At 38.0% G+C, this 12,489-nt stretch overlaps 1 protein-coding gene across 2 annotated transcripts in view; it reads right to left on the bottom strand.

The window, feature by feature from the left end:
- The window catches only part of DIAPH3 (diaphanous related formin 3), a 501,230-nt gene that overhangs the window by 441,992 nt on the left and 46,749 nt on the right, over positions 1-12,489 (bottom strand). For both annotated transcript variants that reach the window (XM_084982461.1, XM_084982460.1), the window contains one exon: positions 8,494-8,661. In XM_084982461.1, coding sequence (XP_084838587.1) covers positions 8,494-8,661 — 168 coding nt within the window. The remainder of the gene's footprint in view (positions 1-8,493; positions 8,662-12,489) is intronic.

Here is a 12,489-nt window from a genome sequence, read left to right on the forward strand (position 1 = left end):
ACCCCATCCATCTCTCTGTTGGCCTGTGAGCAGTATGAGCTCGGGCTTGCTAACAGTGTCAAAGTCTGCCCCCTTTCACAATTATGTCATTATTTTAGACCCCAGCCAATTCTTACTTAACAAGCACCCTTACTTCTTGCCAACTCCAGTCTTAATTCTTGACAATTTATGTAACCTTGCAGTTTTTTGCCTTTACAAGCTTCCCCCATTTTGTGGTCCAGAGGAACACAATTCAAGTGCTTCTTGAATCTGTGTCTCCTGGGCTGCAGTCCTAACAAAACCCAAATAAACACCTCTTTATTCTGATTAGGTCATTTTTCCTGAAATTTTGGTCAACAATTACAAAAAGCAGAAACCATAAAAAGATTCATAAATCTGACCACATTTATTTTTACAGATCTATACGTTAATGTCCCACTTCTCCTAAAAAGGAAATAAAAAGACAAGACTCAGACTGGGACAAGATACTTGCAACTCATATAAATCATATAAACTCATTATTATTCAGGATATATGATTTCTACAAATCAACACACACAAAAAAGACAAAAACCCCAATTTAAAAAAAAATAGTCAAAAGACATGAACAAGAAAATCACAGAAGGGTAAACCAAAGAACCAATAGGTATGTGAAGAGAAGTTCAACCTCACTTGTGATCATATGTAAAAAAACAAAAGTTATTTAAAGTATTAGGTAACCTGTTTACATCCAACAGACCTGTAAAACTTAAAAAGTCTTATAAACGCAAACTCAGTGACATTCTACACATTAACTAAGTGGAATCTTCAAGTGTCAAATTTGTAAGATACAAGATTAAGGTCCTCTTCTAGACTGAAGGAGATTTTAAAACATGACAAGTAAATACAACACACAGTTCTGAATGGGATTCTTTCGCTAACAACACTGTTGGTACTAGTGGTAAAACTTAAACAGAGTGTGAGGATTAGCTGATAGAAATTAATCAGCATTAACCTCCTGATGTTGGTAGTTATATGGTGGTTATATAGGAGGATGTCCTTTTTTTTGTAGAGACTAACACTAAAACATTGCAGGATTATCAGTCATTTAGTCAGCAACTTACCAGCAAATGGTTCAGAAGAAAAATTTTGCTCTGTACATTTGTCATTATCATGCAGAAAACTTTTTAAAAAACATATAGGAATGAAATCAAAAGATCCAGGGTATTGTTAACCTTCGGGAATTAAAGAAGAATGGGACTGAAAGAAGTACACAAAGTATTTCAATTTGTTATATATGTTCTATTCACACCACTGAACAAAAATAGATTCAACTTTAAAGTACATACTGAAAATTGTTTCAAAATTAAATTGTGAATGCCTTCAGTATTATCCATTTCTCCACACTAAAAGCCAAAACATGTATTAAAGAATAGGTCATCTAAGCTCTTAATACCAATAGACACTTCAAACACATGCTTAAGAGATAATGCTGATGGCATTTTATAAATGTGCTCTCTTCTAAATCATAATAGAGCCTGGTAAACATCTTCCCAAGAAAAGATTAAAGCATTACTATTCCTACTTAAGTACTTTGTGCAATTTTATTAGACCATTTCTTCCATGCATATAAGTAATGACAGGAAGTCCAGAATTTAAACGCTTTTTGTCCGAGTAGTTCTGTCATCACTGACACTCATTTAATGCCTGTTAATGATCACATCCTGATAGCTGACCTTTCTTGCAGCTTTCATTCTCTCAATGGATAGTGAAAGTGAGAAAACAAAACAAAAGGTATAAATGAATGCATTCTCTCTTCCTATTCATTATTTTAAGACTTCCGTCTTATTTAGCAAACTGACAAAGCTAATTTCCACCTAGACATAAAATTAAAGGTGAAAAGAAATATAATATTTTAGAAATCCTAAAAGTTAGCAAGATGCACTTAATTAAACTGGCAGGTATTGGGGATGATAAAACAGCTGGAAGATGCTGCATGGATTTCATCTAGCAGGTAGACATATCAAAATAATAAATATAGGATAAATTACACAAGGAACTTACACACAAGCAGCTCTGAGGGATGAAAGAGCTATAGAGTGAACAGTATAAGCCATTCAAGAAAAAAAACCTATGAAAGACACAAATAAATACATGATGCCCTATGTTCATGATTAGAAGAATTAGTATCATTAAAATATCCATCCTATTCAGAGCCACCTATATAGTCAATGCAATCACTGTCAGGATTTCAATGGCACTGTTATGGAAAGAGGAAAACAATTCTACAATTTGTATGGAACCACCAAAGACCATGAATAATCAAAACAATCTTGAAAAAGAAGAACAAAGCTGGAGACATCACACTTCTTAATTTCAAACTATATTACAATGCTACAATAATCAAAACAATATGGTACTTGCATAAAAACAAACACAGAACAATGGAACAGAATCAAGAGTCTGTAGTAAGCCCATGCACATATTGCCAACCAATATTTGAAAAGGGAGCCAACAATACTCAAGAGGGGAAGGTAGTCCACTCAATAAATGATGTTGGGAAAACTGGATAATCACATACAAAGAAAGAAAAGAGGAAAAAGAAACTGGACCCCTACAATATACACTCACAAAAATTAACTCAAAAGAGATTAAAGACTTAAATGTAAGACCTGAAAATCTAAAACTCCTAAAAGAAAACATAGAGGAAAAGCTCTTTCATGTTGGTTTTAGTGGTAAGTTTTTTGAACATGACACTGAAAGCACAAGAAACAAAAGCAAAAATAAACATGAAGGGTTTCATTAAATTACATAGCTTCTGCATAGCCAAACGACACCAAAATGGAAAGGCAACTTAAGAAATTAGAGAAAATATCTGCAGCCCACATATCTGATAAGAGGTTAATACCCAAATTACATAAGGAATGCATATAACTCAAAAGCAAAGAAACAAAGTCTGATTAAAAATGAGAAGAACTGGAGTTCCCGTCGTGGTGCAGTGGTTAATGAATCCGACTAGGAACCATGAGGTTGCAGGTTCGATCCCTGCCCTTGCTCAGTGGGTTAATGATCTGGCGTTGCCATGAGCTGTGGTGTAGGTTGCAGATGCGGCTCGGATCCTGCGTTGCTGTGGCTCCGGCATAGGCTGGTGGCTACAGCTCCAATTAGACCCCTAGCCTGGGAACCTCCATATGCTGCGGGAGCGGCCCAAAAAATGCCAAAAAGACAAAAAAAAAAAAAATGAGAAGAACTGAAATACTTTTACAAAATAGGTTAAACAAATGGCCAACTGGTACATGAAAAAGGACCAATGTCACTAAAAATCAGGGAAATGCAAATCAAATCCACAATGATATATCACCTCACACCAGTTAGAATGGCTATTACCAAAAAGAGATACCAAGTGCCAGGGAGAATGTTTGGGGAAAAAAAAAAAAAAAAAACCTTATGCACTGCTGGTGGAATGTAAATTGTCACAATCACTATGGAAAATAGTATGGAGGTTTCTCAAAAAATTAAAAGTAGAACTATCAGGGAGTTCCCGTTGTGACACAGCGGAAACAAAGCCGACTACTATCCAAGAGGATGCAAATTCAATCCCTGGCCTCACTCAGTGGGTCAGGGAGCTGGTGTTGCCATGAGCTGTGGCATAGGTCGCAGATGCGGCTCAGATCCCTGCGTTGCTGTGGCTGTGTCACAGGCCAGGAGCTGCAGTTCTGATTGGACCCTAGCCTGGGAACTTCTATATGCCATGGGCACAGCCCTAAAAGGCAAAAAAAAAAAAAAAAAAAAAAATTAATTTTAAAAAATAAAAATAGAACTATCATATGATCCAACAATTCCACTTCTGGGTGTTCATTTGAAGAAAGCATATAAATCTTTCACCTCTTTGGTCAGGTTTATTCCCTGGTATTTTATTTTTGGGGATGCAACTTTAAAAGGTATTTTTGTATTCCTTTTCTAATATTTCATTGTTAGTATACAGAAGTGTGACTGATTTCTGAATGTTCATCTTATATCCTGCTACTTGGTAGAAAAAAATGAAAAGCCCTTGGTAGAAAGAGCCAGAGTCAACTATTCTTTGTGTAGGACAGGCTCTGAAAGGAATGAGATAAAGGACAGGAGCTGGGGTGGGAGACACACTATCTTCCCATGAACAGGATACAGATCCCAGACACAAGTGGGCCTGAGCCATCTAAGAGTTACTACATCCAGAAGGTGACCTCAGCAAAGGACGTGCTTCTGCCTGGGGCAGAAGGCTAAAAGAGACATTGCCAGTGACAAGGAAACTGCAGGGAGATTGGTGGGAGGGGAACCATGAAAATACCACAGGAACAAGGAATCCACATTTGTAATCCCCTATACCCCAGGCAGGAAAAATGATCCCCCAAAGATATCCAGACCCCAAACCTCTGGATCCTGTAAATATGTTATATGACATGATAAAGGGACTTTGCAGGTATAATTAAGGTGACAAACTTAAAACGGGGAAATTATTTTGGACTTTTTAGGTGAATCCAAACTAATACATCAGCCCTTAAAAGCAGAGAACTTTGTCCAGATGGAGGCAAGAGAAGCCATTTAAGGGGAATTCAGAGAGATTCTAAGAATCAGGTGGATCTGATATACCTGAGATATAGGGGCCCACGTGAAAGATAAGGAAGAGACCTCTAAAAGCCAAGGCAACCCCCAGATGACAGTCAGCAAGAACACTGGGTCTTCCATCCTACAATAGCAGGGAACTGGATTCTGCCAACAACATGAACTCAGAAGAGGATTCTTCACAAGCCTCTGATAAGAGCCCAGCTATCAGACACTGATGTCAGCCTTGTCAGCCTAGAGAAACCAGCTGAGTCAGCCTGGACTTCAGCCTACAGAACTACAAGACAATACATCCATGTGGCTTTAAGCAACCAAAATTGTAGTAATTTGTTACGGCAGCAATTAAAAAAAAAAAAAAACAAACAAACAAACAAAAAAAAAACTAATACAACACTGCACAGCACCAGCATCAGATTATCAATACCCTCAGCCGAAGTATTCTTGTTCCTCCTCCCCTTATCTCCAATCTCATCCTGGAAGAGACAGATTCAGCCTTGTAACCGAGCAGGACCCTATGAGGCCTTCCCAGAGTGGAGTGGTCATGTCCCCTGCCTACCTTTTGTCTATAGGAAAATTTTTGTCAAAGAATCAATTTAATCATTGAAGTGAGAAAATACAGAGAAAGAGGAAAATAGTCAAGCTTAACCATTCAACAAAATTAAGGGCTTAAAGTTCTTCTTCAAGGATTATAGATAATATTCTGAGCCATGTCCTCGGAGCTGTCTTATAGGTATTGAAGCCCCCACCTGGTGGAGAAAATTAGCTATGTGCTGCCCACGAGCATGTAGACTCCAGACCCTTTGGAATCAGAAGGTTGATGACATTGACTCCCAACCACCTTACCACCAACCAATCAGGAAACTGTCCATGAGCTGATCACACCCTGCTCCTTGAACACTGTAAGACTCTTCACTACCCCTTGTCACAGTCCTTGAGGCCTTAGTCTGCTGTGGTCTCTCTTTGTCTGGAAATTAAAGCTACTTTCTCTGTTTCCTCCAACTCTGTCTCTGTTTCTATTTGACATTGGTGTACAGAGGCAGCTGATATTTGGGCAACAGTTCGGAGAACAGGAAAAGGGAGAAAGGTAGCATGGGGAGACCGAGAAGAGCCCGCCACAGCCCCAACAGGAGCCTGCACTACAGTCTGTAAGCGGAGCAGCCTTGAAAGGGGAAAAGAGAGAGGCTTTCTCTGGATGAAAGTTAACTTATTAAAATTAAACTAGGGTTTTTGTTATCTGAAAGCAAACAGAAAACTCTAGGACCTGTGGTGAATTTTATCCAGGGGCAGAAAGGAATAAGCAGAAAGGTCTAATTTAAAGAGGCAATGGCTGGAACAAACAAGTCACTTTCAATCTGTTCCTACCATGTCCACCTTGGTCAAAAAACCAGCTACAAAGATCTACTGTGAGTTCAAGAGCAACCACTGAAATCTGACATCTAGAAATCAAAGCTGTATATACAAGGCTGCTAATACAACTATTTCACATATTTAAGATCCACAGAGAAATCAAGATGAGCTTTCAGATAAAAATTCTGCTTTCACTGAAAAATAAACAGGAAAAAAAGCTCTTAAGAAACATCCTGGGAGTTCACATTGTGGCAGTGGTAATGAACTTAATTAGTATCCATGAGGACTCGGGTTCGATCCTCTGGCCTTGCTCAGTGGGTTAAGGATTCAGCATTGCCATGAGCTGCAGTGTAGTTCAAAGAAGTGGCTTGGATCCCCAATTGCTGTGACTGTGGCATAGGCCTGCAGCTGCAGTTCCAATTTAACCCATACATAGCCTGGGAACTTCCATATGCTACAGGTGCAGCCCTTTAAAAAAAAAAAAAGGAAGCAGAAACAGCCTCACTAAAATTTCTTCACTACTTTAGAAAAATGCATTGAAGCTATTACCCAAAGACAACTAAATGCATTTCCTAAATAAAAGTGAAATGAGCACAAATGTTGAAGGATTACACTGTACTTTGCATTCATTAAGTAATCAAGTCAGCACACTGTCTTTCAAAGGACCGTCTGGAGGGGAAAGAGGTATTCTTCAAAACGAAGCTTTTACTTCATGTAAAAAATCATTTAAGTACCTTTGATGATGTTAAATAATAAGATTTTTTTAAGTTGTGCAATGCCAAAACAAAGAATCTAGACACAACTTTTAATGAAACCTATTTTGGCAAATGCCAAAAGATGCAAATGGCAGGTTATTCAATGTTGCTTCTTCAAAAGAATTTTTACTAATAAAAATGGTACAGTTGGTGCAAATCAAAAATAAAATCCAATCTAAACCCAGCATCCTCCCCAGACTAGAAACAGCTTTATATTTGTCAAAGATGTGGTACCCTGCCTGCCAAGCCTGAGAAATATCACTAGTTTGTATTTATAGAAGGAAAAAGACCCTTCTCAGCTTTAGAATTTCCAGCAGGTTTTCCCAACAATGTATTGCGATCTGCTCAAAGAATCAGAAAGAGAAAAGAAAAAAAAAAAAAAAACCTACTCTTTATTCTTTAAAAAAAAAAGACCCTTAGTGTGGCAAACTCACTCATTAGCAAACTGGGCAGCCCTAAGAAGGCAATAATTTCATTTTACTTCTGCTGAGTAAAGTGAGTTTGACTGAAAAAGATCTTCTGCCAACAGGGAGATCTGTTTAAGATTTAACAAGTGATCTGGCTCTATTATTAAATATACATTCTGTAAACACTTCCAAAATGCCAATATCCATCTGCCTTGCTCGTGCCATTAAAAATTGATTCTCTTAGCTGGGAGAATGGTAAGACTAACAGAAAAATACTTCTAAAGTAATCATCTTCAGAAAAGAATACCACCAACTATGTCCTGTACTTCCTAGGTAGATGCTCTTTTATTTCCCCCCTGTCTTGTGTCCTTTTAGGGCTGCAACCGCGGCATTTGGAGGTTCCCAGGCTAGGGGTCTAACCAGAGCTGTTGCTGCCAGCCCATGCCAGAACCACAACACCAGATTCAAGGTGTATCTGCAACCTACACCACAGCTCGCGGCAACACCGGACCCTTAACCCACTGAGCAAGGTCAGGGATTGAACCCAAAACCTCTTGGTTCCTAGACAGATTCATTTCCACTGCGCCACCATGGGAACTTCAGTAGATGCTCCTTAATGGCTTGTGTTAAGCCTCCGTAAATGCCTAACTTCAGTGGTCTGCTTGCTCTACTCACTCAGATGACACTGGCAATTATGATCCAAAAGAAAAGGTTTTCTTAACAAGGTAGTCACAAGGGAACCAAAAGGTACTATTCCAGAACCTCACAGATGATGTAGGTGAGTAGTTCCACACACACTGCATGAACGAGGGAGAAGAAAGGGCTCTTGGTTATTTCGAGCCCTCCCAAGGTAGTCTTGAAGTAATCTACCTTATATAAGTCTCATTAAAGAGAGACTTTGCAAAGCCTAACAACAACAAAAAAGTTACATTCTCTTTGTTCTAGATTGAAATTATATCAACTTGTGGTGATTTAGAAGAGCTAAAAAGGCACACCCCAAAGTGTGTCTCATGTGTCTGCAGATTTAACTGCTGCAAGACCATGAGAACCTGGTTATGGTGAGAACTAAGAAAGGACTCAAAACAAGGTCCACACATCAGCACATAGCAGACTGCTGTGACCATCATTCTCAAATGCAACCAACCCAAACAGGCTGACCCCTTAGATAACCTTTGTGAGACAAAAATATATCATTTGATACTTTAGAAGGTTTATGTTTTTATGTATTTCTACATAAAACAACTGGTATGACATTTTTCTTCAGCTTCTTATTTAATTCTAAAACTATCTATGCCACAAGTACTATCTTAATGACATCAGAAAGCACCTATGGAACATGAGTTCCAGACATACACAGTTCCATTAACATGACCCAAAGCTAAGGCTTTTATGCCAAACATTTTATAAGGAATCAAAATCCTTACCATCATCTTTTCAAAAAGATCTAGGAGTTCCTTCTCTGACAGTGGATTTAGAATGTTTTCATTCATCTCTGAAAAGCAATCACTGCTTGCAAATGCCGTCTTCAGGTTGGAAAGTGGAGGCCTCTCCTTCTTGCTCCCTGGAATTCTTATGCTGGCAAATTTGTCCAGCTATGAAAAAAGATAAAACAGCACATGTATAAGTATTCCCCTCTCCAACAGTTATCTAATTCTCAAAATGAAAAAACAAATAGGATCAGGAGTTCCCATCATGGCTCAGTGGAAACAAATCTGACTAGCATCCATGAGGATACAGGTTTGATCCCTGGCCTCAGTCAGTGGGTTGAAGATCTGGTGTTACTGTGAGCTATGATGGAGGTTGCAGATGTGGCTCAGATCCCACATGGTTGTGGCTGTGGCTGTGGCACCTCCATATGGTGCCTAGCTTGGGAACCTCCATATGTCATGGGTGTAGTCCTAAAAAGAAAAAAAGAGAAAAAGGAAAAAGAAAAAGAAAAAAAAAAAACAGGGTCAATCACATTATCACTATAATTTCAGCTGGAGGCATCCAATTCAGCACCTAATCTTTGAAATTAAAATAAATAATAAACATAAAAATAAGTGAAAAGTCTTAGTAACCATCCTATCTAAAGGCAGAAGAGAAACAACTTCAAAAGATTCTGTCTAATCCTAAAATTGTAGAATTAAGGTTCTAAGAAAAAGTGACCTTTGCTTTATAGATTAAGAAATTAAGCATTTTTACAAAGGTGACTTAGCAGATTTAGTGGTTGGCAATCAAACTAGTACACAGTGTCCTTGCCCTCAGCCCCCTCATCCAGTGTTCTTATCATAACATATACTATACTCAGTTGGGTGTGGGGTGTGAGGGAGGCAAGACATGATTGAGGCATGAGCGAATTCAACTTAACCCTCCACTGCTCATTGGCCTGACAGGTATCACATTTCTCTTTATTCAGGCTGGTCTGTATTTAAACTTCGTGAACAACTATAGAGCAGGCTAAAGCCTCAGAAAATAAAACTGGATTTTTGTTGCAATGAGATTTTTTTCTACAATCATATCATCAAATAATCCACATATATTTTTAAATGTACAGATTGGTTTACAAAGCTAATTGTCCATTGAAAACTGCTTGAAGTTTGCAAGTTCTGTTACAGCGAACTCAGACATACAATGATTCAAGTGGTAACCATCAAAAAGGCAAAAATCTTAAAGTAGGTATTAAACAGAAGTGTACTTGAAAGGCACAATGATTCTTTGAATTGTTCAGCATAATTGTGCACATGAAGCTACTCTTTTCACCATATACATGTGTAGTACATAGACCTGTTATATTCGTTGTGGCAGCCATAATAACATGTGCTTATTTAAATGTAAATTAAATATTCAAATTCAGTTCCTTAGTTGCCCTAGCCACATACCAAGTGCTCGAGAACCACAAGTGGCTCCCATATTGGTCCAAGCACATAAAGTACATTTCTATCATGACAAGAAGGTTCTATTGGATAGGGCTGCTGCTGCCCATTAAAGAAACATAACACTTAAAATCCTCACTTTAAAGGAACAGTAAGTCACAGTAATGATTATTCATTTCACTAAAGATATAGGACTGTTTTTCAAATAAAGAGATGCAAAGATAATAACACTTATCTTTCAAAATAGGTCTTTAAATTCACTATGGAGATAATTCCTAGGAAAAATACCATGTACGACATTCACACATGGTCCTTCTAACATGAACCAAACATTAAAGTGCTAAGTATATGACAGCTTCTGACAGGATGACAAAGCAGTCACAAAACACCACTGCTCTCGACCTAACAACCAAAAGCAGCCAGATTGCCTGCAAAACTGTACTTACTATTTTTTCAACCTACAGGGAAGCTGAGGACACAAGGAAACCTTTAAGAACTAAATCCTGGGAAGTGACAGAGAGGATAAGTCCCTGACAAACAGCTAGAGAAGAAGAATAAATTACACAAAGGTAAAGAAAACAAGCCAAGTTTTTAAATGAACTACAGATAGTTGGCAGGGATGCTGCCATGAGAGATTAGAATTCCAAGGGGCTTAGTCTTGGTCTTGAAGCCTCAGTCATGGAGCAAGTCTGCACCCTCCTACCAATTCTCCCTGAAGTCTTCCCCAGCTGCCTGGAGTGGATGACAACGGCTTGGGGCAGAGCAAGGGAGCTGAGGCATGAGAGGTCTCTCCCAGTGCAGAGTGCTACCCCTCCCAAGGCTCTGGCCGAGACAGATGACCTGAGAGAAATCCAGGCCTTCAGAGCACATGACAGCTGCCACTTGAAGGCTGGAGGCAGTATACCAGGACAGAGACAGCCAGCAGTAGAAATGGAAACAAAAGCAAACACTACAGTAGCCCTAAAATAGGCATCAGGATTTTAAAGCAGAAAGAGATATTCCATGGTTTTCAAAGACAAAGTTCAGTTATAATGTCAAAAGCAGATTGCCAGAATCCCATTAGCAGTCAGATCCCAAGCCCTCAAAACACTTAGGGACCACAGATGAGCTGAATAAAACCAAAGCGGCAGGAAGCCCAAACCCAGCTCAACTAGAGACTTCATTGACTCAGCCTCTCATTCCAAAAGCCTGAAAGAAGGGCATGCCCTTTCTTGGAAGCAAATACTATTTAATTTCTACTGTAATTAGATAAAATGCCCACCATACAATCAAATATTGCTAGACACACACACACACACAAATAAGAAATGTGGCCCAAAGTCAAAAGAAGTGACCTAGAGATGGCACAGAGGGAAGAGTTAATGGACAAACTATTTAAGATTTATAAAAATATGCTGAATGATATACTGAAAAGAATGGTTCAACATGCATGAAAGACAATGTATTACAGCAGCAGTATCCATAATAGCATGGATACTATTTTTTTTTAATCTATTGCAATGAAAAACATATCAGAAATGAAGAATTCAATAGATGGGCTTAAATAGATGTTGAGGAAAGAACTGGTGAACCTAAACACAGATCAATAGAAAGTATCCAAATTGAAACAAAAGAGAATAGGAAAAAAAAAAAAGTAACCAAGATCCATGATACAATATGAAATGTTATAACCAAAGTGTAACTGGGGTCCAGAATCAGAAGAAAAAGAATGGTACAAAAAACACTTCAGGAGACAATGAGTGAGCTAATTCATAAGATCTATGTAGATATGTGTGTGTGAATACACACGTATATATACATCTATACATATATATAAATATATAAAATACATATACATACATATATATATATAAATTCACATATCCAAGAAGCTCAGCAAACCCCAGAAAGAATATAAAAATAAAAATTAAAAATCAAAAAACCCACACCTAGGAACCTCATAGTCAAACTGCTGAAAACTTAAAAATAAAGGGCAAACCATAAAAGTACAGTCAGAGAAAAGAAGACATTATATACAGAACAATTTCACCAGAAACAACAGCAGCAAAAAAACAACAGAATGGCATCTTTGAAGAACTGAAAGAAAAATACCCTTATTCTAGAATTGTATGTCTAGTAAAAATATGTTTCATAAATAGAAGCAAAATAAAGACATTTCCAGACCAACAAAAGCTGAGGAAATCTGTCTGCAGCAGACCTGTACTACAAAAAGTATCAAAAGATTTTCAGGCAGATGACAATTGATGGCAATGGAATCTCAAATTTACAAAAAGAAATGAAGAGCAAGGGAGAGTTTTTGAACTTGGTGATACAAAAATAAATGAGCTAATTAGAATGTAAATAACAAGTAACCAACAATCAAGCAGAGGAAACAAGCATATAAACAGGCAATTATTCAGCTAAGTAGAAAGTGTAGCAAGAAGCATACATAGTGTATCACAGCAGAAAGACAGACTTCTAATACACCAACATAAACACTCCCTACTTTGAATAATCCAAAAACACAAAACTATCACCATATGAATACATGCCCAGAAGTAATGTCCCTATGTAGATCAGTACTCC

The sequence above is a fragment of the Sus scrofa genome, chromosome 11 (assembly GCF_054392235.1).
Source record: "Sus scrofa isolate SSC_HxYL_T2T_F1_AM1 chromosome 11, Sscrofa_HxYL_maternal_Yorkshire_Landrace_v2.0, whole genome shotgun sequence".
NCBI classification, from domain to species: domain Eukaryota; kingdom Metazoa; phylum Chordata; class Mammalia; order Artiodactyla; family Suidae; genus Sus; species Sus scrofa.